Source organism: Cololabis saira, chromosome 24, assembly GCF_033807715.1.
Source record: "Cololabis saira isolate AMF1-May2022 chromosome 24, fColSai1.1, whole genome shotgun sequence".
Lineage (NCBI taxonomy): Eukaryota > Metazoa > Chordata > Actinopteri > Beloniformes > Belonidae > Cololabis > Cololabis saira.
In genome coordinates, this window is record NC_084610.1 from 6,709,692 (window position 1) to 6,733,418 (window position 23,727).

The following is a 23,727-nucleotide window of genomic DNA, read 5'->3' on the forward strand; positions in this document are numbered from 1 at the left end:
TCTTTTCAATGTATCTTTGCATCCTGGTCAAAATCTAAATTGGATCAATGTCAGCAATGTGTAAATGAGCCCAGTTTTGGAGTGGTTTTATCAACTACTATGCTTATACTGTAGTTGCCACAAAAGCCCTCCCCTCCCAGCTAGAATTTGACCTCAGTAAACGCTGGCTAACCAAATTAAGACCCTGCCCTTAAATCATTCTGCATGCAAAGAATGCACAGAGAGGTCCAAGTCAAACGAGAATCTTCCTCCTTGTGATATATTGTTGCGCAGCTGGTGAGGTTTTCTCTTTCCTCTCACTTTTCTCTCTATAACCCCTAATGCTGCAAACATAAAGTTCCAGAGGTGGTTTCTCTCTCTCACACAGATCTTGTTTTCCTCCCTCTGTGTCTCACATGCACACGTCCAGCGCTGCTTTTCTCTGAGCTTGTTCAGCTCCGCCCGCCGGTCGATAAAAGCCAAGGCTTCACCAGGGCTGCAGTACAGCGTCTGTCCCTAACTCCTCAAAACTCTGTGATACACGCACTCTGCAGCAACAGCACTCAAAGGTAGGATTTGTCACTGCTTGCACAGCAGGATTTCATGATATTTTGATTGGTATGACTACCATTTTGGCATTACTCTGTAGGTATGGTTAAGCTTAAAGTTACATGTGTTTTTCTGTAATTTTCTATTGTTGTGCATAGACTGAATTGTTCCCCTCTTACATGAAGAAAGAGGCAAAGTAAATGTTTCATCGGGCATCCTACCTTGCAGAGCTCACTGCTGTGAAGCTTCTGCTGACAAAGGTTTCTGCAGACAATATTTTTACAGTTTACCCAATGCATTCAAAGAAAGGGAGGAAAATCCCCAAGATACACCTGGGAAGAATAACTCGGGCTGAAGCTTGTTAAAATAAATGCTGTGCACAGCAAGTTCACAGGATTTAGCACGAGTTAATGGTCTGCTTTGGTATTGTGGGTTACTAAGTTGCATATTTCTCAGCATAGCAGGAAAAATGTAGACTTCTTTGTCGCTGAGTGTGAGGAAGAAGAGAATTGGGTTTTAAGCCTCATAGTTTTAAATGTCTCTATAAACAAGAGAAAACGGCTTTAAAATCACTTGGAATTAGACTTTCTGTCAGAGCGCAGCCTCTGAGAGGTGAGTCATTCTTTCCATTTTTAATCTTTGTCTCAATTTCATAAAAGGTTTTGGTCTTTCATCTATGGGTACTGAACAGAAGCTCCAAATCAGACAGATTTAGCAGGATTTCGCCCCTTTTTCTGAATATAGTTGATGAATCCCCACTTCACAGCCACTCAGGTGTAACGAAGGAAGTAAACGTCTCTGAGACGACGTCGTTGGACCAGCACCCTCTTGTACTGATGGCAGCATAAAACCAGATATGAGTTTGATGCCTTCTGAACTTGCTTGCAGCTAAAGAGCTTTGCAGACCTGACTTTTTCTATAGCTCCTCAACAGTTTTTAAATGAAACCTAACTGAAGTAGCAAAAACTTGCCTTTTCTGTAGATGGAGCTATTTTTTTTTCTTGTAGCTTATAACTGCATTGAAAATAAACCCAAACCTTTCATATTTGTCCTCTTTTCAGTGAGGAAACTCACTTATGGGAAATGGGGTTCAAAGCAGCTATAGTAGTTGTGGCTATAGATATTTTGTGATTACCTTAACATTCCCAGAGTGATCCTTGAATGCACTGGAAAGACCGCCGGCATCCATAAAATGTTGTTATGGAATTTGTCAGTTAGTGCTGAACAGCGGGATTGGGAGTAACACACAATACCCTTCTGCAGATGTGAAGAAGTCCAAAAAGAAAAGAAAAAACAAATACAATAGAAAGTAATTAACTATCCATAATAGTATCATGCGTGTTTGCTTTGTTTTTTCTAGAACTGTTTGGTTTTGACAGAAAGAAAAAGAGAGAGAATTAGTTGAGAAGCTAAAACCTCAGAGCTGTTTGCATTTCCCTTGTGTTTGGGGTCAAGGGGGTCAAGGGACTGAATCCGTTTGAAGCAGGATTTCACAAACACAGTTCCTTCAGAAGAACTGTGTGTTTGAGGATGCAGCCAAGAGCCTGAGGGTGACCTAATCTAACCCTAGACCCAGATAGGCTTTACCTTTCCCACGTCTTACTAAGTGCAGCCTGGTAATATTATTCAATTGACAGCAGGTTTGAAATGTGATGAAATATATTTCGGCAGATATCCGAATGTCTCTGTAAAGTCTGCTCGGGTTTTTATTGTATCATACGATATCTTTGTCTGAAGCATTTCATATGGATGCAGAACATTTGTAAGGGTTTTTAAACTTCAGGACTTTTTATGAAATAGTTTGATAGTTCAAGGTATCTACTTTCATACATGGAGCCAGTGTGCTATGCTTTGCAGTTGATAATTTATCTCAGATGACGTATCATGCAACAGGATGTTCTTCCATGTCTCCCTGGCTTTGATTTTCTTTGTTGTGGAGAAACTGAACCTGTTTTGCTCTCTCTAAGCTTTGCAAGGAGACCAGATCAAGCTGTACGTTTGAATCAGTTATTCTGTTGAAGTCCTCTGACTCTTTTTCTCGTATTATCCTTCGCCGTTCTCACCTACTGAACAGGAAGTGTTTACGCAGCTCGGAGGGAATGTGTTTCTTGCTCCCGCAGCTGCAGCCTGTGATTTGAGGCCATGTGTTCAAACATCCTCTTGCTACTGTGTAGACTTGCTGCAGCCTCAGAGATTCATTAGGCTATTTCACTATGTGTCCCTACTCCATCTTTAATCTAGACAAAAATAAAGAAGATACATTAAAAAGGTCATTCTGTGAGTAAATTAAGATGACACTGTGATGCAAGTTTACTCATTTTGCCTCCCACGAGTGGTAGCATTGTTTTCTCAGCATCATGGGGTTTTTTTTGATTTACTACAAAGAATTTCATATTTAAAATTATAAATAAACAGAGTTTTAGTTCTTATTATCTGTCGTAAATACTCCACTGCGAAAACATCTGGACATTAAGGAAAGGGAGGATCATATTTTTTACTCCAAATAGCATTTTTTATGGCGTAACTGTGTCACATCCACTTTCTCTGAATTCCCATCATATCACGTAAAGTTATGATGCACTTTATGGCACCTTATAAACTCGAGAAACTGAAAAAATCAATAAAATGGAGTGTGTCTATATAGGTGACAAATTGTAGGCATCTGTGCGTGAGGGAGATTTACAGCATCCTCTGCGTAGATCATCTCCAAAGTGAAACTTTTAGCAGTAAACCCAAAAAGACCCTCTCTCAGTCCAACATCTAATCATCACGTGGTCATTTTTAAGTGTTAGGCAACTCCCAGCCTCTAAATTACACCAATTACTCCTCATCTGGAAAGTTTCATGTGCCTGCTCGCATTGTGTTTGTGATGTACTGGGTGTTTATATTGGAAAAGTTCTAATCTCACGATGTTAGAAATCTTTTGCGGTTTTTGTAGCCCCAGTTACAGAATAATATGTTTAACGTTTCTGGAAACCTATGACAAACAGCACAGCAGGCCAGGCTTGTGGTAAGAATCACATACAAATCACACGACATAGTCATATTCGTGTAAAAACTCCTAGAACATAGTTTTCAGGTTGGGAGTTTTTCTTTTGTCTGCATAACTTTTACGTCCTGAGCAGTTGAAGCCGATCACCTGGAAACAAAGAGAAAAGGAGACTGGAAACATCTGGCAGATGTTGCAAAAGGGTCTGTTTACGGTAAACCCCAACTTATAAAAGCAATTCCTAACCGAGAGGTTTATGTTTCAAAACATAAAACTGAGAGAAAATGAAAGCGAATAGAAGAGTTTTATTTGCTGAACGACCGGCCAATCATCCCGACTCTTTTTATCTTCAATGTAAATAATTAGTCTGGTTCCTCTGGATTCGGCTTTTAGTTTCCAGGGAGCAGTCACTATGGATGCAGAAGTAACTGCTGCCTGGAAATGCCATTTGATAGGGAGACAACCAGTCAGAGAAACAAAGCATGTGACGGAGGCAGATTGCCAGCCAGACTAGTCTCGATATAAGGCGTCCAAAATGTTGAGCAGTGGAGTAAGAGCAAAGTGGAAATGACTGTTGTTGGGTTTTTCAGGAAAAACTTGTTGATCCAAGGTTTCATTAGCAGCTCTCCAGCCATCTTTTTTTAATCATGGCTCCTGGATTGTATGAGTCATGGGATAAAAACTCCTCCTGACCCACTGCAATTGGTTTGGTACGTTTAGACTGCTTTGGATCTTTCGTGACAGTTTTACCAAATGTTGTAACTAAGAGGTTAAGTTTCATGACGGTTTGAGAGGGTTGAGCTGTGTTGTACGGCCCCAACAGTTCTCAGCTCGCAAATGTTCACCACATATCACTCAAAAGCCACAATTCAATGAAAAAGCTTTATTATTTTTAAAATAACGAGCTTTTTCTAACCCCCGGCTCAGAAGTTGCAAGTAAGGATGAAAGTCAACTCCTGTGCAATCAAGACACCCAAAGCTTGGCGTCAAAGGCAAAACTAATTTGAAAACAATGGGTTCCCTCTGGTGTTGAAACAGGATCCCCTGAACCACTGCCACCCTGCCAATCTTCCAGCGCAGGCTCGTTCACAGGTGATAAAGAACAGGCTCGCTGCTGGATGATCATGTGTGTCTGCAATGCTCAAGAAATGTGCAACGGCACCGTCTTACTCTGAAGACTCGGCTGGGTTTTTGAGGTCAAGTTGGAAAGAACACTCTTTTGGGCTCCAGCTAAGTCTGTAAAAATGCAGTGAGGAGTTTCCTAAAAAATTAATTCCTCTCTTTTTGTCCATGCGTACATTTTCTTTGTCAGATATCACAAGTGAAGAAGGATGTAATTGGATGTCAAATGGGCTTGTTGGTGGGACAATGCAACTTTCTAGAATGTCTTTTGTTTGGCTGTTCGATTTAGACATTAGATAAACATCCATCACGCTCATCTTCAGCACCAGCAGCCAGCAGTTATGGATTTCATTTTATTACAGTTTCTGCCGTATCTCTTTTCTTTACATTCCTGAGTGAGTGTTTTGATCAATCCTAGGGCTTATTTGTGTCACTGATGCATCATCTATCTCATTATTTACATCCTGCAACATCTGGTCACAGCATGCTTTATATCAGATTCAACAAACTTTAATGCCACATTTCCATATGCCCTGATTTTTTCCTTTGATTTTTTTTTTTAAGGGTCAGAAAAACAAGATTGGAGACCTGATGTGGCCCTTGCTCATTTCATATTTTGCAAAATATATGAGATATGTTTATGCAGCTGGAAACTGCAGATTTCCCCAGTGGAGTCTGTGGTTCAAGCAAAGTCATCATACCTGGTTAATGTCAACTCATTGTTATTGCTTATGAAAATATTAATTTACTAAGGAGAGTTTCCCATCTGAGAGCCAGTGCAAATACGAAAGAGAGCAAGGAAAAAAAAATAGAGACAACCACATGGCCTTCAGGTAGAGACTTGGATTAATCTGCTGCTCATACTAAAAGCTTGGAAAAGTCTGAAAAGCCCGAAGTGTTTCCTTCCTGCTGTGCATGGTAGTGGGACATGGTGAAAAAAAGCGCTATTTAAATGAATAAAAGCAAAATTATATACATTTCTTTTATAAAAAATAAAAAAAACTTGAATTCTGAGCAGCTATTATCTGCTTTCCACAGAAATCTGATCTTCTGTTTTGACAGAACTGAGAAGCTAATAGGAAAATAATTCTCCTCCCATTGTGATCTTAGCCTGAGATAAAAACTGTGGCCAGACATTTGGTGAACTGCATTTCCAAGAAAGGAGAGGGAGTCAGTCATTCAGTCAGTCATTGAAATAGGTGAAGAGGTCAGACTGACGGATTGTATGCATTCGTCTGAAGGATAAAGAGGTGGAAGTGTATTTTATCTGCATGCATATATACAGTACGTGTGAGAAGCCACTCAAACCCCCCGACTGCTGCTTCTTTACATTGGTTGCTTATTTGAAGAAACAGTTCAAATGTATTACCAAGGGTGCAGCGAGGCCTCACTCTGCAAAGAGCTAAATCAGGAGATAAAATATCCTGAAAGTGGCATGGAAGTGGTGCGGAGGTAACTCTTGTGCAAACTTTTTAACCCATTTTTCAACCTGCAGTGAGAAGAACCGTATTCGTGTCCCCTTCTTATAAGGAAAAGTAAGAATTAAGGGAAAGGTGATAAAAGCTTTGACGATTTAGCCAATGTAAATCACCTGCACAGACATGGGAAAGGCGGTGAATGCAGAGAAGAAAAACAGCATCAGGTCCAGACTGTGATAAATATGACTGTGGCTTGTGAAGAATGGGGAGAGAAAGTCTTACTGCTCTGTGGGTTACAGATGGAAATTAATTCTGATACAGAAAACCAGCATCTAGTTGTAATTACAAAAAATTAGATTAGACTAAAATTCTAATTTTCTCTGAATAATCAGGCGTTTTCTTGCCATTAGAAGCACATATTGTTCTCCATCCCGTCCAAAGGAAAAACAGGTAAATTCATTGAAAAAGAATTGGCTTTGGCGCCCTCTCTTGATATCCCTTCCAGCTCTTTTTACATTGTTATTGGTCATTTGAAGACAAGGTGAAGGGGTATATTTTCAGAACTTTGTACCTGCTGTTCATTTTGTGTCCACTGGTGAAAATGATGAACATTTCTGAAATAACCTCTTACGACTGCTGCCAGCAAAAACACCAAACACACCTGCACTGTGAGCACAAATTGCTGCCCGAGAGATCCACTGTGGCTGTGGTGTGTTTTAAAGATAAAGTAGTAACGGGCAACAGCTCACACAGAGCCATGCAAATAGTCACACGTACACCCGCACACAGGTGCATTCCCCAGATGTTGTCTTGGCGCGTGATCATGCTGCTGTCAGCTGATTGTTGCATTCCTTTGTGAGCGCATGCGTTATTTGAAAGTAAAGTAGTGCTTTTGGGGGCTTGTTTTCTCCATAAAAATACCTCCTGGGGTATAAACTGCTGAAATGTTATTCTCATAAAAACTATGGAAAACTTATGTGCGTTTTTTTTTTCCTTTTTTTTAGAATTTAATCATGAACAAAATGTCACTGCTTTTCCAGACACATCAGAAAAAAACCCTTGAAATGCCTTTTATCCTGACCCAAAATGTCTACATTTCGTCTTTTCCTTATTAGAACAGGAGAACCGTCTGTAGTCTGTTGGAGACATAACAGCCAGCCTGACTGCCAGCAGTTAAAACTGGCACCCCTGCTCCTGAGCATCGTTGTGCCTCTGCTCCTTTGCCGTTTGTTTATCAAGCAATAGAGTCCCCCCATCTGGAATCTCTCAGCAGGAGAAAACAGAGGAGGAATGGAAATGTGATTATTTTCAAAGCCAAAGTGGAGGTGATAAAAGACTTGTGGCTCATCACCAAACATGGCCAGCTGCGGTTGTATGTGTTGGCAGGGAGGCCTTTGCTGCATGGGATTTATGTCAAGCCAGAGAAGTGGAGGTGTGTGTAGAATTATTATCAATTTGGAGGTTATGCATAAAACATGAATGGGAATCTGATTGGACTGAAACTTGGAATTTTATTGCTTAGGCATGGAGGACAAATGTTTATTACTCCCCTCTTTTAACCCATTTAACCTTAACACGGGTGATGATTTGAAAGTGTGTTTTGTTGTCCGTCTGTGTGCATAGGACTTGCAACTGGCCAAAGGAAAAGAAAAAGAAAACTGCCTCACCCATAATCTTTTTGTATATTGTTATGTGTGGTTTAATGTAAAACTTTCTCCAGAAATGAAAGCAAACCGTTTCAATTTTGCACATTTGGGATCAGTAGATGTCAAAGCTGCAGCCAAAAACGTGATTTATGATGTGACCACTTTTCAAGAGGAATCCAACCGGATGTCTTACAATAAGAAGCATATCTTGCTTTTTTTTTTTTTTTTCTTAAAAATGTGTCAAATAATTAGGACATGCCTCATGTGAAGGCGTTTCCTCTAGCTTGAGCTTTTGTAGATGTATTGATGACACTACACCATCAAATAACCACAAAAATAAGATGCTTATTAGAAAAAAATAACTATCTGAAAGAAGAAGATACATAGTAAAATGTTTCTCAAATATCACCACCTACAACTTTAACTTGTCCGTGTGTGTGATTTAAGAGTTTTGGCCCAAGTGAGAAGAAGACGACAGAGGAAACAAGGAGGAAATGCTGTTTTGCTGAGATGTTTCCTTGTTTTATGGCACATTTTGTACGCATTTATATCTTACCCATCGATGTTAAGCTTAAAAAGTTTAAATGGGTCTGTAGTCAAGCTGAACCAAAAATAACTGAGTTATCACCAAGTTAAGTTTGACAGTGTTCCGGTCTCAACAACATCCCAACTTAGTTCAGACAGGCATGTTCATCGTCATCGCTAAGCTTATTTTTTAAAACATACTTCCTCTTTACTACTATTTTACACTGTCTGCTTGGAGAAGCCTAATCCTCCTTGCTCGACACACACATCTTATTAAAAACTAGTAAAAGAGCAATATACCTTGTGTCCAGTGCCTTTTAATCATCAGTTCTTGCTTTATTGTTGTTTGGTTTTTACAAAATTATCTTCAAACTATGATCGGGGCTGAGAAAAAGGTTTGGCTACTCTTAGCATGATGTTACCAGCTGATTATGTTATGCTAAAGGTTCATATTTTTCATTGTAATTATGTTAATAATGTAATTAAAGGGGACTTATTAAGAAAAACATAGTTTTCATAACTTGTAAGACAGCTGAATTGGTGCTACGATGAAATACAATAACTAATTTTCACCATATTTAGTTTCAGCCCCAGAGACGATCTGAGATTGCAGAAACCTTTGGCTGACTTATAGGAGCAGACAGTTTTATGGAAAAGAGGTTCTGCTTTTTATACAGTGTGAAGAAAGAATATGGCTTTTGAGCATTTATGCACAAATCAAATAATGTTATGAACTGGTAAATAAGCATATTTATTCTATTTATCTCAGTTTATGTGAATCTAAAAAATGGCACAATGCTCCTTATTTTGGTTTGTTGCGCTACTCAGAATGAAGATCATTTGAATAGTTTACAAAGCTTGATTTAAACTGACATCTATAAGAATAGAGATTTTTGTACTTTACGCTGTTTTTTGTCATCTTTGTCAACTAAACGTGGCATATACCATGGAAAAGTTTAAACTAGATTTAAAGATTAGAATTAGGTAAATCATGCCTAAATCTATGTGTACACTTTGTCTTCCTTTTTTTTGGATGGATGTGTTGAGAAAAGAGGATCCTGTAAATTTTCAGATGACTCAGAGGTGAGGAGAGAAGCAAACACTCCAGAGCTTAATCACAGTCTGTGTGATGGAGAACCGAAATAAACCACAAAAAGATGATTCAGGAGGTCACTTTATTCGCCATACAGCGTAATCAAGAATCAAAATGTAATGTTCTTATAATTTAGCACTTATCACAGTTTCAGTCTGTGGTTCAGACACTCCAATTTATTTCCCATTATTCCGTCTGAGAACCAAAAGATGACTGATGATATGGAAGTTGTAATCAAAACCTCTTTTTATTATAACAAATAAGCTTTGCATGTCCGTTCACTTGGAAGAGGCCCAACGTTCCACTGGAAACTTTAAAGTGGAGTATGATTGCTGTAAATTTGCTCTCTAAAAGCAAACGTTGTTTTGTGAGCATCTGAAGCTTAAGGTTTGGTTGAGTCATGGACAACAAGTTTTGACTAATTTCTGACCAAGAAATGTGCTGTTGATGCACTTAATTCAAGAGAGACCAACCTCTAGAAGTAAAAAAAATAATGGCACAAACAATATAACATATGGCTTGTAAAACAGGATTGTATGACTGATGAATTGTTCTTCACAACATATTAGTGTTATAACATCTCAAATACATTATTTAGTTGTTTAACTGTTTGACCTCTCAAAACCTGAGGGCCTTTTTTTCCCTACAGTAAACTTAAATCTTTTGCCAAATTCATTTTTTTGTCAATTGAAGCAACGAGGAAGCATCTCTATTTCCTCGGTGAGCCAGAAATGCTGCTGGTGAGGTTGTGGTTTTGAAGCAAAGGAAGTACATACATGGTATTCAGGGTTTTATTTGTTTTGGTTGGAGGAAACTGACTCTGATGTTTATGTGCACAAGTATAGAACATGTCATTAATATGTCTAAATTATTTCACAGGAAATTGTAAAATTCCAAATATTGTTTAGAATACTGGTATATTTTATGTCATTGATGAGCCAGATGTTGGTCTATGTTTGCAGAGGAGTCAAGTAACGAAGTACAAATACTTCGTTACCTTACTTAAGTAGAAATTTTGGTTATCTATACTTCACTGGAGTAATTATTTTTCAGACAACTTTTTACTTTTACTCCTTACATTTTCACACAATTATCTGTACTTTTTACTCCTTACATTTTAAAAACAGCCTCGTTACTCTATTTCATTTCAGCCTTTAAAAAAAACTATCCAGTTAAATTGCTCCATCCGGATAGAGTGAATTTGGTTGTGGTTGTTTCAGATGTTCTTCTCCAGTTTTGTTCTTACATCTGTTCCCTCAGATTCCTGCAACTAAACTTGGATGTACATTCCAATAAAGGTTAGGATAAATGATAACATGCCTCTGAAGTTTGACTTTTTGCACCATTACAATACTTATAGGCAACTAGTCATCATATCTCCTGCTCTCTGAAACACATGTTAATGCTCAATAGTACACATATATGCTTCTTTAATATATTTGCATTATACTAAGATACATTCATTTTCAATGGCTTTTGTCCTTAATGGCTTTTTCCCCCTTACATTACTTTTACTTTTATACTTTAAGTAGTTTTGAAACCAGTACTTTTATACTTTTACTTGAGTAAAAGACTTGAGTTGATACTTCAACTTCTACAGGAGTATTTTTAAACTCTAGTATCTATACTTCTACCTGAGTAATGAATGTGAATACTTTTGACACCTCTGTATGTTTGACAAGACACATACAAAAGACATCTCATTTAATTTTTTTGACAATTAAACACAACTTGCCAGTTGATGATATTGGTTACTAGAAAACTTGGTTTCTATCAGCAATTTTGCTCCACTGCATATCTAAGGGTGAAAAAGGTCAGCGATGGTGTCAGATCCTTTCACACATGATGTACCTCGTGAACCGTTTGACATGGTTAAAAACTGGGACAAGGTGTCCTTTTAGCTTAAATACGAGTTTTCCAAACTACACTATTACTCCAGTTTACAGAATAAGAGTGTTAAATCAAAGTTCCATAACAAGCAAATGTATAATAAAACAAACAACATGCAATTATCCTGACAAGTCATGTGTAAAACTTATAAAATTCTCCAGCAATAACAGTAGCCAGGACAGGAGTTTTATCCATCACTGTATGTTTTTATTGGTTAGTCTTTGTATAGACCTTATTTTTATTCATCCACAGAATTACTACAGTGATCCTAATACTGATGTGATATTCAGATTATGTATTTTTATTCTTGAACAGGAAATGTCCTTAATCTCTCCCGCGGCTCTGTTACTCATGGCTAAAACAGTATCAAGCAAAAGGATGAGTGTTTTATATGCTTTTTGAGCATAAGCCATGAACATTGTCGTCTAATGGATATTTCCCTGTTTCCTCACCAAACATGTGTTCCTCCTCCATCTGCAGGGAACAACTTTTGAATTTTGAGTGCCTTTGAATTGTTATGAAGTCTAGGAGATTTTGAAGGGTGTCAATCAGTTTATTGTCCAAATATTTGTCATCGTGTTCAATTTTCAAAGCTCCCTGCCAAAAGAAGCTTGACGAACAATGTCTTACAGCTTTCATATGTGGCAAAGATGTGGAGATAATTGCCTCCAGCTTTGTGGTTTTAGGAAACACGCAAAGGAAATGAGTTATAGGAAGGGTATCACTCTGGTGGCAGTCTGTTACAGAAGCTCTGGTCATATTGTGTCTTTCTTTGTATCTTCTTTAGATTTAGTGCTGAACTTTTTTCTGTTCAAACTCTTGGTTTTTTAAACAGTTTCCAACTGAAGGTTGGAGATTGTTCTTCTTGGAGTATTTCTACTGATAATTTTGGCACTTCTAATAGTTCTTACGATTATTTCACATATTTACATATGGGAGCAAATAACGGGTTTTCCGTGGACCACCTAATGCCCACAATAAGTTTCCAAATCCAGACAAATTAAGGATGTTGGGTCAAGTATGCAGAATATGTGTAGCTCATTATAAAGAGAGTGCTGTATGAATTGACTGGCTCATAATGTAAGTGCTTTGAGTAGTTAACAGGACTGGAAAGTGGTATAGAAATACTCCCAAATCACCCTTCATTAAATGACTGGTGCCTGTAATCTTAACATAAATTCCTTAGCAACACAAGCATGCTTCTTATTACTACTTATTACTTATTTGAAATTACAGTCGTTCATCGTAATTGTCTCTGTCCATGGTGCTGCATCAGCTATATACATTTTATGTGTGATTACATTACATTACATTTAGAAAATGTTTTAATCTCAAGCAATTTAAAACAGTTATACAGTCAAGCCATAGTAACATTGTAGGTCACAAAGTAAGGGTTGTTAAGTCACCGTTCAAATAAGTGGTAACGTACATTGTATATATATTTAATTCATATTTGTATTTGGATTTAATATGAGGTATTTTCACACATAAAAATACAAAAGTGCAAATATATAATCAGATGTTCAGCTTTGGATGCTAAATTGAGATTGGTTAATTCACAATTCCTCACAAAGATTTGTCATACCGCTATGAAAACAAATAGCCAGTTTAAGTGCTTGAACTTGTTACAAGCTCCAACCTCCAAAACAGCTCATCACACAATATTTAATTTTTTCACAGGGCCCAAAAGGACTTCAGCCTGATGTGTGGATCTCAGCCTGGATCCCGTACATACCGTACGTACCTAACTCACTAATGTGGAAGAGACCCAGAGAAGCAACCTAAAGAGGAGGGGAATCAAAGGAGAAAGTGGCTTAAGGATTGAAAGAGGTGTATGCCATAAAGACCTGACCGGTGAGAAGCTTTGCTACATACTTAAAAAGTGCAATGCATTATATAGAAAACAGAAAGAGTCAAATAAAAAAAAAAGTAATTCCTTGTGGGGACAGGCAATTTATTTTTTCACAGGATAATTACTTTTTCAGGTAAATATGAATTTACGCAGCTTATTACTTTTCTTATTGGACTTAGATATTGCATGTTGATTAATGTGGTCTCTCAGGGTGCTAAATGCATTTACTTATAGACAATGCACAAAAATATTAATCTCATAGCAGAAAATACATTAAAACAAATATGTGCGCAATTACAGATTTATATTGAAACTACAAGAGTAAAATACACAAAATACTGACTAAACATAATCTTTGCATTCTCCTTTATGTTTGATATCTTTTATTTGGAACACAAGCACAAATAAAATAAACAGAAAAACAATAAATCAAAAAAGAACAATAATAGTCTAAATAATAACTGTACCTTCATAAACAAAGTAGACGATAATTAATGAATCCAAATAAATACCAAATGCATCATGCTTGAAAAGGAGTAGAAAGAAGTGATACGTTCATTAAATCCTACCTCTAGTCTACGCACATACGCACGTATGTATGCATGCATACATACATACATACATACACACCTACATACATACACACCTACATACACACCTACAGACAGACAGACAGACAGACAGACAGACAGACATATACACACACACACACACACACACACACACACATACATACACACTTGCATACACACATGCACACATACATGCACACATACATGCTTGCATACATACACAGACTTGCACACATACACCCTTGCGCACATAAATACTTGCATATTTGCATACATGCATACATACATACATGCATCTATACTTGCATGCATACTTTCATACATACTTGCATACGTTCATACATGCTTGCAGACATACATACTTGCATACATCCATGCATGCATACATACATGCATGTACACATACACACTTGCATACATAGATACATACATACATGCTTGCATACATAGATACATACAAACATGCTTGCATACATGCTTGCATTCATACATGCATGCATACATGCATACATCCATGCATGCATACATGCACACATACACACTTGCATACATAGATATATACATACATGCTTGCATACATACATGCATACATACATACATACATGCATACGCTTGCATCTACTCTTGCATGCATACTTTCATACATACTTGCATACGTTGATACTGTACATGCTTGCAGACATACATACTTGCATGCAAACTTGCATGAATGCACACATACACACTTGCATACATAGATACATACGTACATGCTTGCATACTTGCATACATGCATGCATGCATGCAAGCATACATACATACATATTTGCATACATACTTGCATACATGCATACATGCTTCCACACATGCATGCTTGCACACTTGCATACTTGCGTATGTGCCTACATACATACATGTTGGTTTTAATGAACATGTTGCAAACATTTGTACCTATTTTAAATGCTAATTGGACTAGGCAAATCATTCTGGTACAGACATATTTACAGCATTGAAGATCATGTCCACAGCAGACCATTCCCTGTTGGGTGTCCTAATTATGATGCATGTCTGTGTAACTCACTTTGAGGTAAACAAGAGGATGGAAAGACTGAAAGGAAACTCCTCCAATACTGGCAGTGGGCAATGGGGAGTTTTTGTTTCTTTTTGGTATTGTCATAGTTGATGTCATAGGATTTGTTATATCATCATTATTACAGTATACAACAATACAGTAACAATCTGTATGTGTGTGGTGAGAGATAGTTCATTGGGAGCCATTCAAATGGACATTAAACCAGTTTTAAATATCAAGCACGAGCCAAACATGGAATTGTTTTCTTTTGTTCCTTCTCCGCTACAGAAAATGGTGGCTGCATCACTTCATTTTGCTTATCAACTCATCTCAGTCTTCCACCTATGTTGGTTACATCTGGCTCATGGTGGAGCATATTATGGACAGAAACAGCCACCTCAACAGCCCCAGGCCTTACCACAGTACGGTGATGGGTTTCCTCAGCAACAGTTTCTGGGTAATGAGATGCCACCCTCATCTTATGGAAACGAAGGGCCATTGCTGACTCAGTATGGAAAAGAGTTTCCTCAACTACCTTTGCAAATGGGAAAACAGAGACCATTGGGAAATGGTAAAGGTAAAGGTAAGGACGCATATATTGTATACACATTATTGCATAGATGGGGAATCCTAATTGGAAAAGTAAAATTACAAACGTGTTAACAATACATTAATTATTTATTGCTCACATCTGTTTTCTCTTATTTACAGGGCAAACTTTCCCAAGAGGATCTAAAGGTCCACAACCAGTTCCTGGTGGGGATGTTATCCGAGAGGGACCACAAGGAATTCAGGGTCCACCAGGAGCAAGAGGCCCCCCAGGACCATCAGGCAACCCAGGCCAACCAGGACAGGGGTTGCCAGGTCCGCCGGGAAAGCCAGGACCCCCTGGTCCTCTGGGCTACAAAGGAATTGGAAAACCTGGTATGCCAGGGATGCCAGGAAAACCTGGAGGATCTGGAATACCAGGACAAAAAGGTGACCTTGGTCCAAATGGTGGTGAAGGGCCAACTGGACACCCCGGGCCTCCGGGACTCCCAGGTCCTTCAGGTCTACCTGGAATCGCAAAGCATGGAGGTTTGGGGCTGCCAGGCGTGACAGGCCCACCAGGAGAGCCTGGCCCAAAAGGTCCACCAGGGTTACCTGGTTTGTCAGGCCCAAAGGGAGACAAAGGAGTTGGCCTACCTGGTTTTCCAGGTTTGAAAGGACCTGGTGGACCACAAGGTCCCCCTGGACAAGTGGGCCTCCCTGGCATTGGTAAACCTGGCCTTAATGGTCTCCCTGGGCAGCCAGGGATACCAGGAAAACCTGGTGGTCCTGGAGAATCAGGGGTGGTAGGGTCACCTGGTGAAAGAGGCCTTCCAGGTGTACCAGGCATGCCAGGAATTGGAAAACCAGGAAAAGATGGTTTCAATGGTCAACCAGGGCCCACAGGTGGGAGAGGGGAGCCAGGTCTTCCTGGTTCATCAGGGCCTCCTGGGTTGCCAGGTTATGGTAAACCAGGGTTTCCTGGCCAAAATGGTCATAAAGGACATGCTGGTATTCCAGGACCACTTGGCCCAAAAGGAGATAAAGGTAATGTAGGTCTTCCAGGGGTCATTGGTCCCACCGGCGTTAGTGGAATGCCTGGTCAGCCAGGTCCGATAGGGCCTCCTGGTAGTCTTGGATTCACGGGACAAAAGGGAGAGGATGGTGATGGAGGCCAAAGAGGAAATCCAGGAGCAAAGGGTCAAATTGGGCCTTCGGGTCTTCCAGGACAGCCTGGCAGAGGAGGGGAGTCAGGACAACCTGGACCAAGAGGTTTTCAAGGACCTACTGGTCCTAAGGGAGAAGGCGGTATGAGGGGTTTACCTGGTGCTCCAGGTGCTTCAGGATTATCAGGACCAAGAGGAGAGGGGGGAGAACCTGGAGACAAAGGCCCCCAAGGACCACAGGGTATTCCTGGACTTTCCGGACCAGGAGGACCGATTGGACCTCCTGGACTTCCAGGGCAAAAAGGTGAAACAGGCCCATCAGGAAACCCTGGTTATCCTGGTGAGGGAAACCCAGGACCCCCTGGTCAAGTTGGCTCTCAAGGTAGCCCAGGTCCAATTGGCCCTCCCGGACTTACAGGACAACAAGGACCCCCTGGCCCCCCTGGTCCTCCAGGACTACCTGCTGCATCTCCTGACCTAGTGCAGATCCTGCCACACAGTGGCCCATACAATGGCCAAGGTTACAAGAAGCCCAAGAATGGAGGGGAGATTAGTGAAGCTAGCCTGGAGATGCCTGCATTCACAGCAAAGCTTACAACTCCATACCCTCCTGTTGGGTCTCCCATCATCTTTGACAAACTCCTGCACAACGGCAATCAGGACTACAGTCCCCAAAATGGTGTTTTTACCTGTCGGATACCAGGCATCTACTACTTTGCTTACCACGTCCACTGCAAAGGGAGTAATGTTTGGGTAGCACTGATGAAAAACAATGAGCCAGTAATGTACACTTATGATGAATATAAAAAGGGTTTACTGGATCAGGCCTCGGGGAGCGCCGTACTCCCATTACGGAAGGGAGACACTGTGCATGTACAGCTACCATCGGACCAGGCAGCAGGACTTTATGCCGGTCAGTACGTCCACTCTACATTTTCTGGATACTTATTATACTCGATGTAATGAAATTTTATATGCTCATAATACGGCGCATTGATGGTAAAGTTTACCATTATGATGGTAAAACTACTTAACACTCAAGGTACATTGTAGGCCAAGTTAAACAGTTTACACTAGATGGCGGCAGAATAATAGTTTTGCATCGTAGCAACATATTTAATTGAATTATTCTTCGCATTACAATCATCACATCTGTTTGAGCCTATGTAGGAAGAAAAGATTTTTGTCTTGACTCTTAGTTGAGGAGGACCAAAGATCAAAAAGCACTACCAAACAATATAATTCCTTAAACGTTTACATTGTACATTTATTCTTGTATCCATCCACACGCAATATACCAGTGTCAATGATATGGCAGGAATCATTCCTAAAAGCTTTATCTTGCAGACTATCACTTTAGATTAGCACCTTTTTCATTTATACAAAGCACAAAAACATATCAAATGCATTATACGGTGCATTTAGTTACAACTATGACAGACAGTTGGCTTATACATGAAACCATTGTTCTTTTATAAGTTTGTTTTCTTACATTACTTACAAAATCTTCATACACATCTTCTAATGCAGATTCAAGTGACTGTAAAATAATCACACTTAGTGAGCATTTTACAAGTTATCCAACCATCTTTCAAGTCATAAAGGACCAAGAAAAAAATGCTGTGCAGTTGTTCCCACAATTTGGAAAGTGAACAATTTGTCTTCTTTGATTTGTTTTGTTTTTTTAATATGGAAACTAGGTTTTTGGCAGTTTGTTGATACTTTTTGTAATTTATATTCTTGACTACTGATTACTTGGATCTTGCTTTTTTTGTTGAAACGTAAATGAGATAATTCATTGGAAAATGCTCTAAAACACACACAAGCTGTAGCAAAAGAAAAAACCTTCAAACATGCTAATTACATACAATTACGCACTTTCATAGCAATGTTTTTGCTTTGTTTTTTGTTTTCAAATTGTGGATGTTCCATTTTGAAGAGTTATTCTTTGTTTTCCTTTAGTTTTTCTTTGTCAGACAATGGTGCACAGAGGTAGATGGAAACTGTGTCCAAAGTATGTGAATTTTTACATATATATATATATCGGTTTAATAAAAGAATACAAAAATAAATGTTGATTTATTGTCATCATACTTGAGCTGAACTCTGATACATTTTTTTTTTTTTTACATTTTCAGTGAGATTTGCAAATATAATGGTCATCCACAAATACAATTTTGTATAAGATAAAAAACCCGACAATAAACCCGAAAAAACCCGAAACACACCAGGCCATTAATTGAAGAGTCTAAAGTTTTAAAATAGTGTATTTTTAAAATAGTGCATGTCAACAGACAAGTGAGTTAGTTAATGAATGACTGAATAGCCTGGTCTGTTGCAGAGTTTCATAAGTTCTTGATGATGTCAAGTTCCTCCAATGGCAAGAAGCTCAGGCTGATGGATGACAGGTTAGAATATGTGAAGATGTAGGTTCAATTCCCCTCTGATGCTTTCTTTAAAGGGTAACTAGTTGGAGACCCAATTTTAAAGTCCAGCAATATAAATATTGAAAAGCTGCTTAAGAAGGTGCCTGTTTGTATAAAGAAGTACTTCAGTATAAGAACAAATAGTTGCAGCTGAAGGGCACAGGGTTCAAATCTCCATTAAGTTGTATTTGTTTTTGTATGCCATCAGTACAGCAGTTGGCATAAAATGAAAAGTATGTTAAAGAGACCACATAGAATATACAGGACTGTCTCAGAAAATTAGAATATTGTGATAAAGTTCTTTATTTTCTGTAATGCAATTAAAAAAAACAAAAATGTCATACATTCTGGATTCATTACAAATCAACTGAAATATTGCAAGCCTTTTATTATTTTTATATTGCTGATTATGGTTTACAGTTTAAGATTAAGATTCCCGGAATATTCAAATTTTTTTAGATAGAATATTTGAGTTTTCTTAAGCTGTAAACCATGATCAGCAATATTAAAATAATAAAAGGCTTGCAATATTTCAGTTGATTTGTAATGAATCCAGAATGTATGACATTTTAGTTTTTGTAATTGCATTACAGAAAATCACAATATTCTAATTTTCTGAGACAGTCCTGTAACTATAAATACATCAGTGCCAAACATTTGTGATTTAGTGGGAAAAGAGCAACACCTAGTTTCTGAAGCAGTTCTGGGTAATGAGGTGGAGTTAATGGAATTGTTATTTCAGTGGATATCAGCAGATCTTTGTTTGGAGATAAATGAATCTGAGAAGTTATTTGTCAAAAGAAACGAGCGTTTTCTTGTGGGGTTGCAGTTCCCGCCTCCGGCCACTAGGCGGCGATGATGCTCCTTTGAGCTGGTTGCTCAGCTGATTAAAGCCAGTCTGGAGTTTTACCTGCACAGGTGTCGGAGGAGCAGCAACATTCAGGTAACTGCACTTCCACTTCCAGCTCGGAATCGACTGAAGACAGACTGTAGATATGGAGTTGAAGTTACGCTGTGTTGACTTTTAGGACGTTGCCATGGCAACCTCTAAAATACAGTACAGACCAAAAGTTTGGACACCCCTTCTCATTCAAACAACTGAGGAAGTGTGTCCAAACTTTTGGTCTGTACTGTATACTTATATGTGTTAAAACATAAGCACTCACCAAAGTTTAGATTAAAATAACATTTTAATGAGACTGTGCTCATTTAAAAAAAAAATCATCAATATAATAATGAGTCATATTAAATGTTATTCAGTTTCAGTAAAGCTAAAAAGTATGAAAAACCATTTAAATCCAGAATGATGGATAAATAATATAATGGCAAACTTATTTATTTATTTATTTCTTATAGCTTTGAATAAATATCTGACTTCTTGGTCTCCTTCTAGGTCAAAATGTATTAATTACAATATTAAACTTTGAGATAGTTAGACTTATGAGATAATACATCAAAAAGATTGGGTGAAAAATTAAAATAAGATAGTCATCTATAGTTATCAGTAAATCATGAATATGATATAATAAATCAAAAATATGAAGTAGTTAGTCAGAACAATAAGATAAAAGATTGAATTATAGTTATGAATAAGCAAAGATTATAAAATTGTCAAAATTACGAGACAATAAAACTTAGGAATTGTAACTAAAAATGATGATTTAGTACATTAAAGTTAGATTAAAGTTAAAGTATTACAGAATTTGGAGGTGGTTAAACAAAAATATGAGATAGTCAGTAAAAGTCAAAATTACCAGGTACTAAGTAAAAGTATGTGTTTGAATAGGTCAAGACTGTGAAATAGGCAAAACTACGAAGTAGTAAGTCATAATTTAAGTAAAAATGTTTAAAGTCAATAATTATGAAAGAGTATAACGTTTGAAGTCAGAATCATAAGATTGTGAGTCAATATATAAGATGACAACATTTGGGACCAAGAAAAGAAAAAAAGTATGAAATATGAGAAAGTTAAAACTAAAATAGAGAGTCAAGATTATGAGATCCTAGTTCAGGACTCTGAGATGAGAAAAATTTAGAAATTGTGTCAAAATGATGAAATTAAGTGAATCAGTAATAAATAAATTGGGATTATGAGAAAGTAAAACAAAAACATGACGGTGAACAACAGATATGAGACAGGTGGGCAAAATCATGAGCTTTGAAGTAACAAATAAGATGAAAATTTAAAAGTAGCTAATTTTAGTTATGAATAAGTTAAGATCATAAAATTGACAAAGTAATGAGACTGACAAAATAAAAGTTGTAATAGCAAGTCAAAATGTTGAAGTTAAAGTTATTAGTTTGATAAAACTGTGAATTAGTCAAATTTATGAGAAAGACGTCCAAAATCATTATTTTTACTTTCAGATCCCGTATTTTTATTCTGAGTCATTTCCATACATTTCTGTCTCATCTGCATCTTTTTCCTGTAAATCAGATGTAGTTGTTTTCACCAGCGCTCAACACAGTACCTTCACACGTCCAGTTTACAATGTTTGAAGAGAACTGTATGAGGGAATATTACAAGGTTTTATCAAGTTTTATCCTCAAATGTTTTCACGCTCAGATATTTGGTCCCGACTACAAACTCTGCCGCCAAAACGTTCCTGGTGGTTTCCAGGAGGAACAAATATTCCTGTAGAATCTGTTGTACATCCCTCTGTGAGAGATCAATAAGTGATAGAAACATGATTAGAAAGTGGTTTGATTTAACAAATTAAACCAAAGTAGAGGAAAAATGTTTAAATAACCTTTCATTTCCAAAATTTGAATCTAAACCTATTTTTGCTGATTATTGCACTCCCTACTGATTGTTTGGTGTCAGAACAACTTCCAGCTCGTTTCTGCACTCAGATGTTCTCCTGCATAACTTAGTTATTTACGAAGTAACTTACTTAGTTACTTAGTAAGTAACTTACGAAGTAAGTTACTTACATAAGTTAGTAAGTAACTAACTTAAGTAAGTTAGTTAGTTACTTACATAAGTTAGTAACTAACTTAAGTAAGTTAGTTAGTTACTTACATAAGTTAGTAACTAACTTAAGTAAGTTAGTTAGTTACTTACATAAGTTAGTAACTAACTTAAGTAAGTTAGTAAGTAACTAACTTAAGTAAGTTACTTACATAAGTTAGTAAGTAACTAACTTATGTAAGTTACTTAAGTTAGTAAGTAACTAACTTAAGTAAGTTACTTACTAAGTTAGTAAGTAACTAACTTAAGTAAGTTACTTACATAAGTTAGTAAGTAACTAACTTAAGTAAGTAACTAACTTAAGTAAGTTACTTACTAAGTTAGTAAGTAACTAACTAAGTTAGTAAGTAACTAAGTTAGTAAGTAACTAAGTTAGTAAGTAACTAACTTAAGTAAGTAACTAACTTAAGTAAGTTACTTACTAAGTTAGTAAGTAACTAACTTAAGTTAGTAAGTAACTAACTTAAGTAAGTTACTTACTAAGTTAGTAACTAACTTAAGTAAGTAAGTTACTAACTTATGTAAGTAACTTACTTAAGTTAGTTACTTACATAAGTTAGTAACTAACTTAAGTAAGTTAGTTAGTTACTTACATAAGTTAGTAACTAACTTAAGTAAGTTAGTAAGTAACTAACTTAAGTAAGTTACTTACATAAGTTAGTAAGTAACTAACTTATGTAAGTTACTTAAGTTAGTAAGTAACTAACTTAAGTAAGTTACTTACTAAGTTAGTAAGTAACTAACTTAAGTAAGTTACTTACATAAGTTAGTAAGTAACTAACTTAAGTAAGTAACTAACTTAAGTAAGTTACTTACTAAGTTAGTAAGTAACTAAGTTAGTAAGTAACTAAGTTAGTAAGTAACTAACTTAAGTAAGTTACTTACTAAGTTAGTAAGTTACTAAGTTAGTAAGTAACTAAGTTAGTAAGTAACTAACTTAAGTAAGTTACTTACTAAGTTAGTAAGTAACTAACTTAAGTAAGTTACTTACTAAGTTAGTAAGTAACTAACTAAGTTAGTTACTTACTAAGTTAGTAAGTAACTAACTAAGTTAGTAACTAACATAAGTACTACTTATTTAACTTAGTTATATTTAATACTTTATAGCATTTCTAGGATGTCATGTTGCACACTAAAACAGCTTCTGCTCCTGCTTCCTCCTCCATAACCCCCTACCTTTGTTTCCCCGTATTTCGGGGAGGAGACACCCTAACCTCCTCCCCTTTCCCTCCCATCCTCCTCTATCCTCCTCTCCCCCACCACAGTGACACCAGTTTTAAGGGCTCCAGGTACCGGCGTCAGGTTCGAACCGGCAAGCACCGTCCTCCTGGTGCCTTACAGCCGAGAACTAACCCACCACACCACCGATACCCTTCACACTGAGGCATGTTCTCATAGCGCATTTAACCTTTCGTTTCAGGCGGTGGATTAAAAAAGTGAATCCATCATAAATTCTGGCTCCATCACTTAGACCCATATCCTACAAGGGGATTGAACTTGTATCCTCTGACTCCCCAGGTAGCTCTTTGACACCCTGAGCTATGCTGTCAGTAGTTCCCCAGATTTCTTTCAATGTTTTCTATCTACATTTAGAGTCAAAACCACAAAAGTCTTTCAGCTGCAAGTCTCAAACCCTCAACCTCTGGATTACAAAGTGTTCATCTTACCCTCTGTGCTACTTGTCAGACAAGCAGAAGTGCTTTTTTTTAAGCTTTACACTTCAATATTTGTGGTTCAATTTGGTCAAAATGCTTTGCCAAAGGAAACCCAGTAAGGGACTTGAACCTGGGACCTCCAGGACACTAGTGATCATGTTAGTCCAACGAGCTATTTAACGGATGGCCTGAACGGTTTTCCAGGCGTATCTATACGTCTGTTGTAACAAATGTGAGGTCCAAAACTATGAACGGAACCAACAGGGTCTCAATCTGGCCAACGCAGTGACGTCGC

The 23,727-nt window shown here is 37.6% G+C and overlaps 1 protein-coding gene across 2 annotated transcripts; it reads left to right on the plus strand.

Moving 5' to 3' along the window:
• Positions 1-214: 214 nt before the first annotated feature.
• LOC133424973 (collagen alpha-1(VIII) chain-like) lies at positions 215-18,452 on the plus strand. Of its 2 annotated transcripts, XM_061715595.1 has the most exons (5): positions 215-276; positions 410-548; positions 12,892-13,065; positions 14,975-15,269; positions 15,398-18,452. In XM_061715595.1, the coding sequence occupies exons 4-5, from the start codon at positions 14,978-14,980 to the stop codon at positions 17,341-17,343; spliced, it is 2,238 nt and encodes a 745-aa protein (XP_061571579.1). In that variant the 5' UTR covers positions 215-276; positions 410-548; positions 12,892-13,065; positions 14,975-14,977; the 3' UTR covers positions 17,344-18,452. The 2 variants fall into 2 exon arrangements, with proteins under 2 accessions (XP_061571579.1, XP_061571578.1); XM_061715594.1 differs by lacking the exon at positions 215-276 and having other exon boundaries at positions 368-548.
• The last annotated feature ends 5,275 nt before the right edge of the window (positions 18,453-23,727 follow it).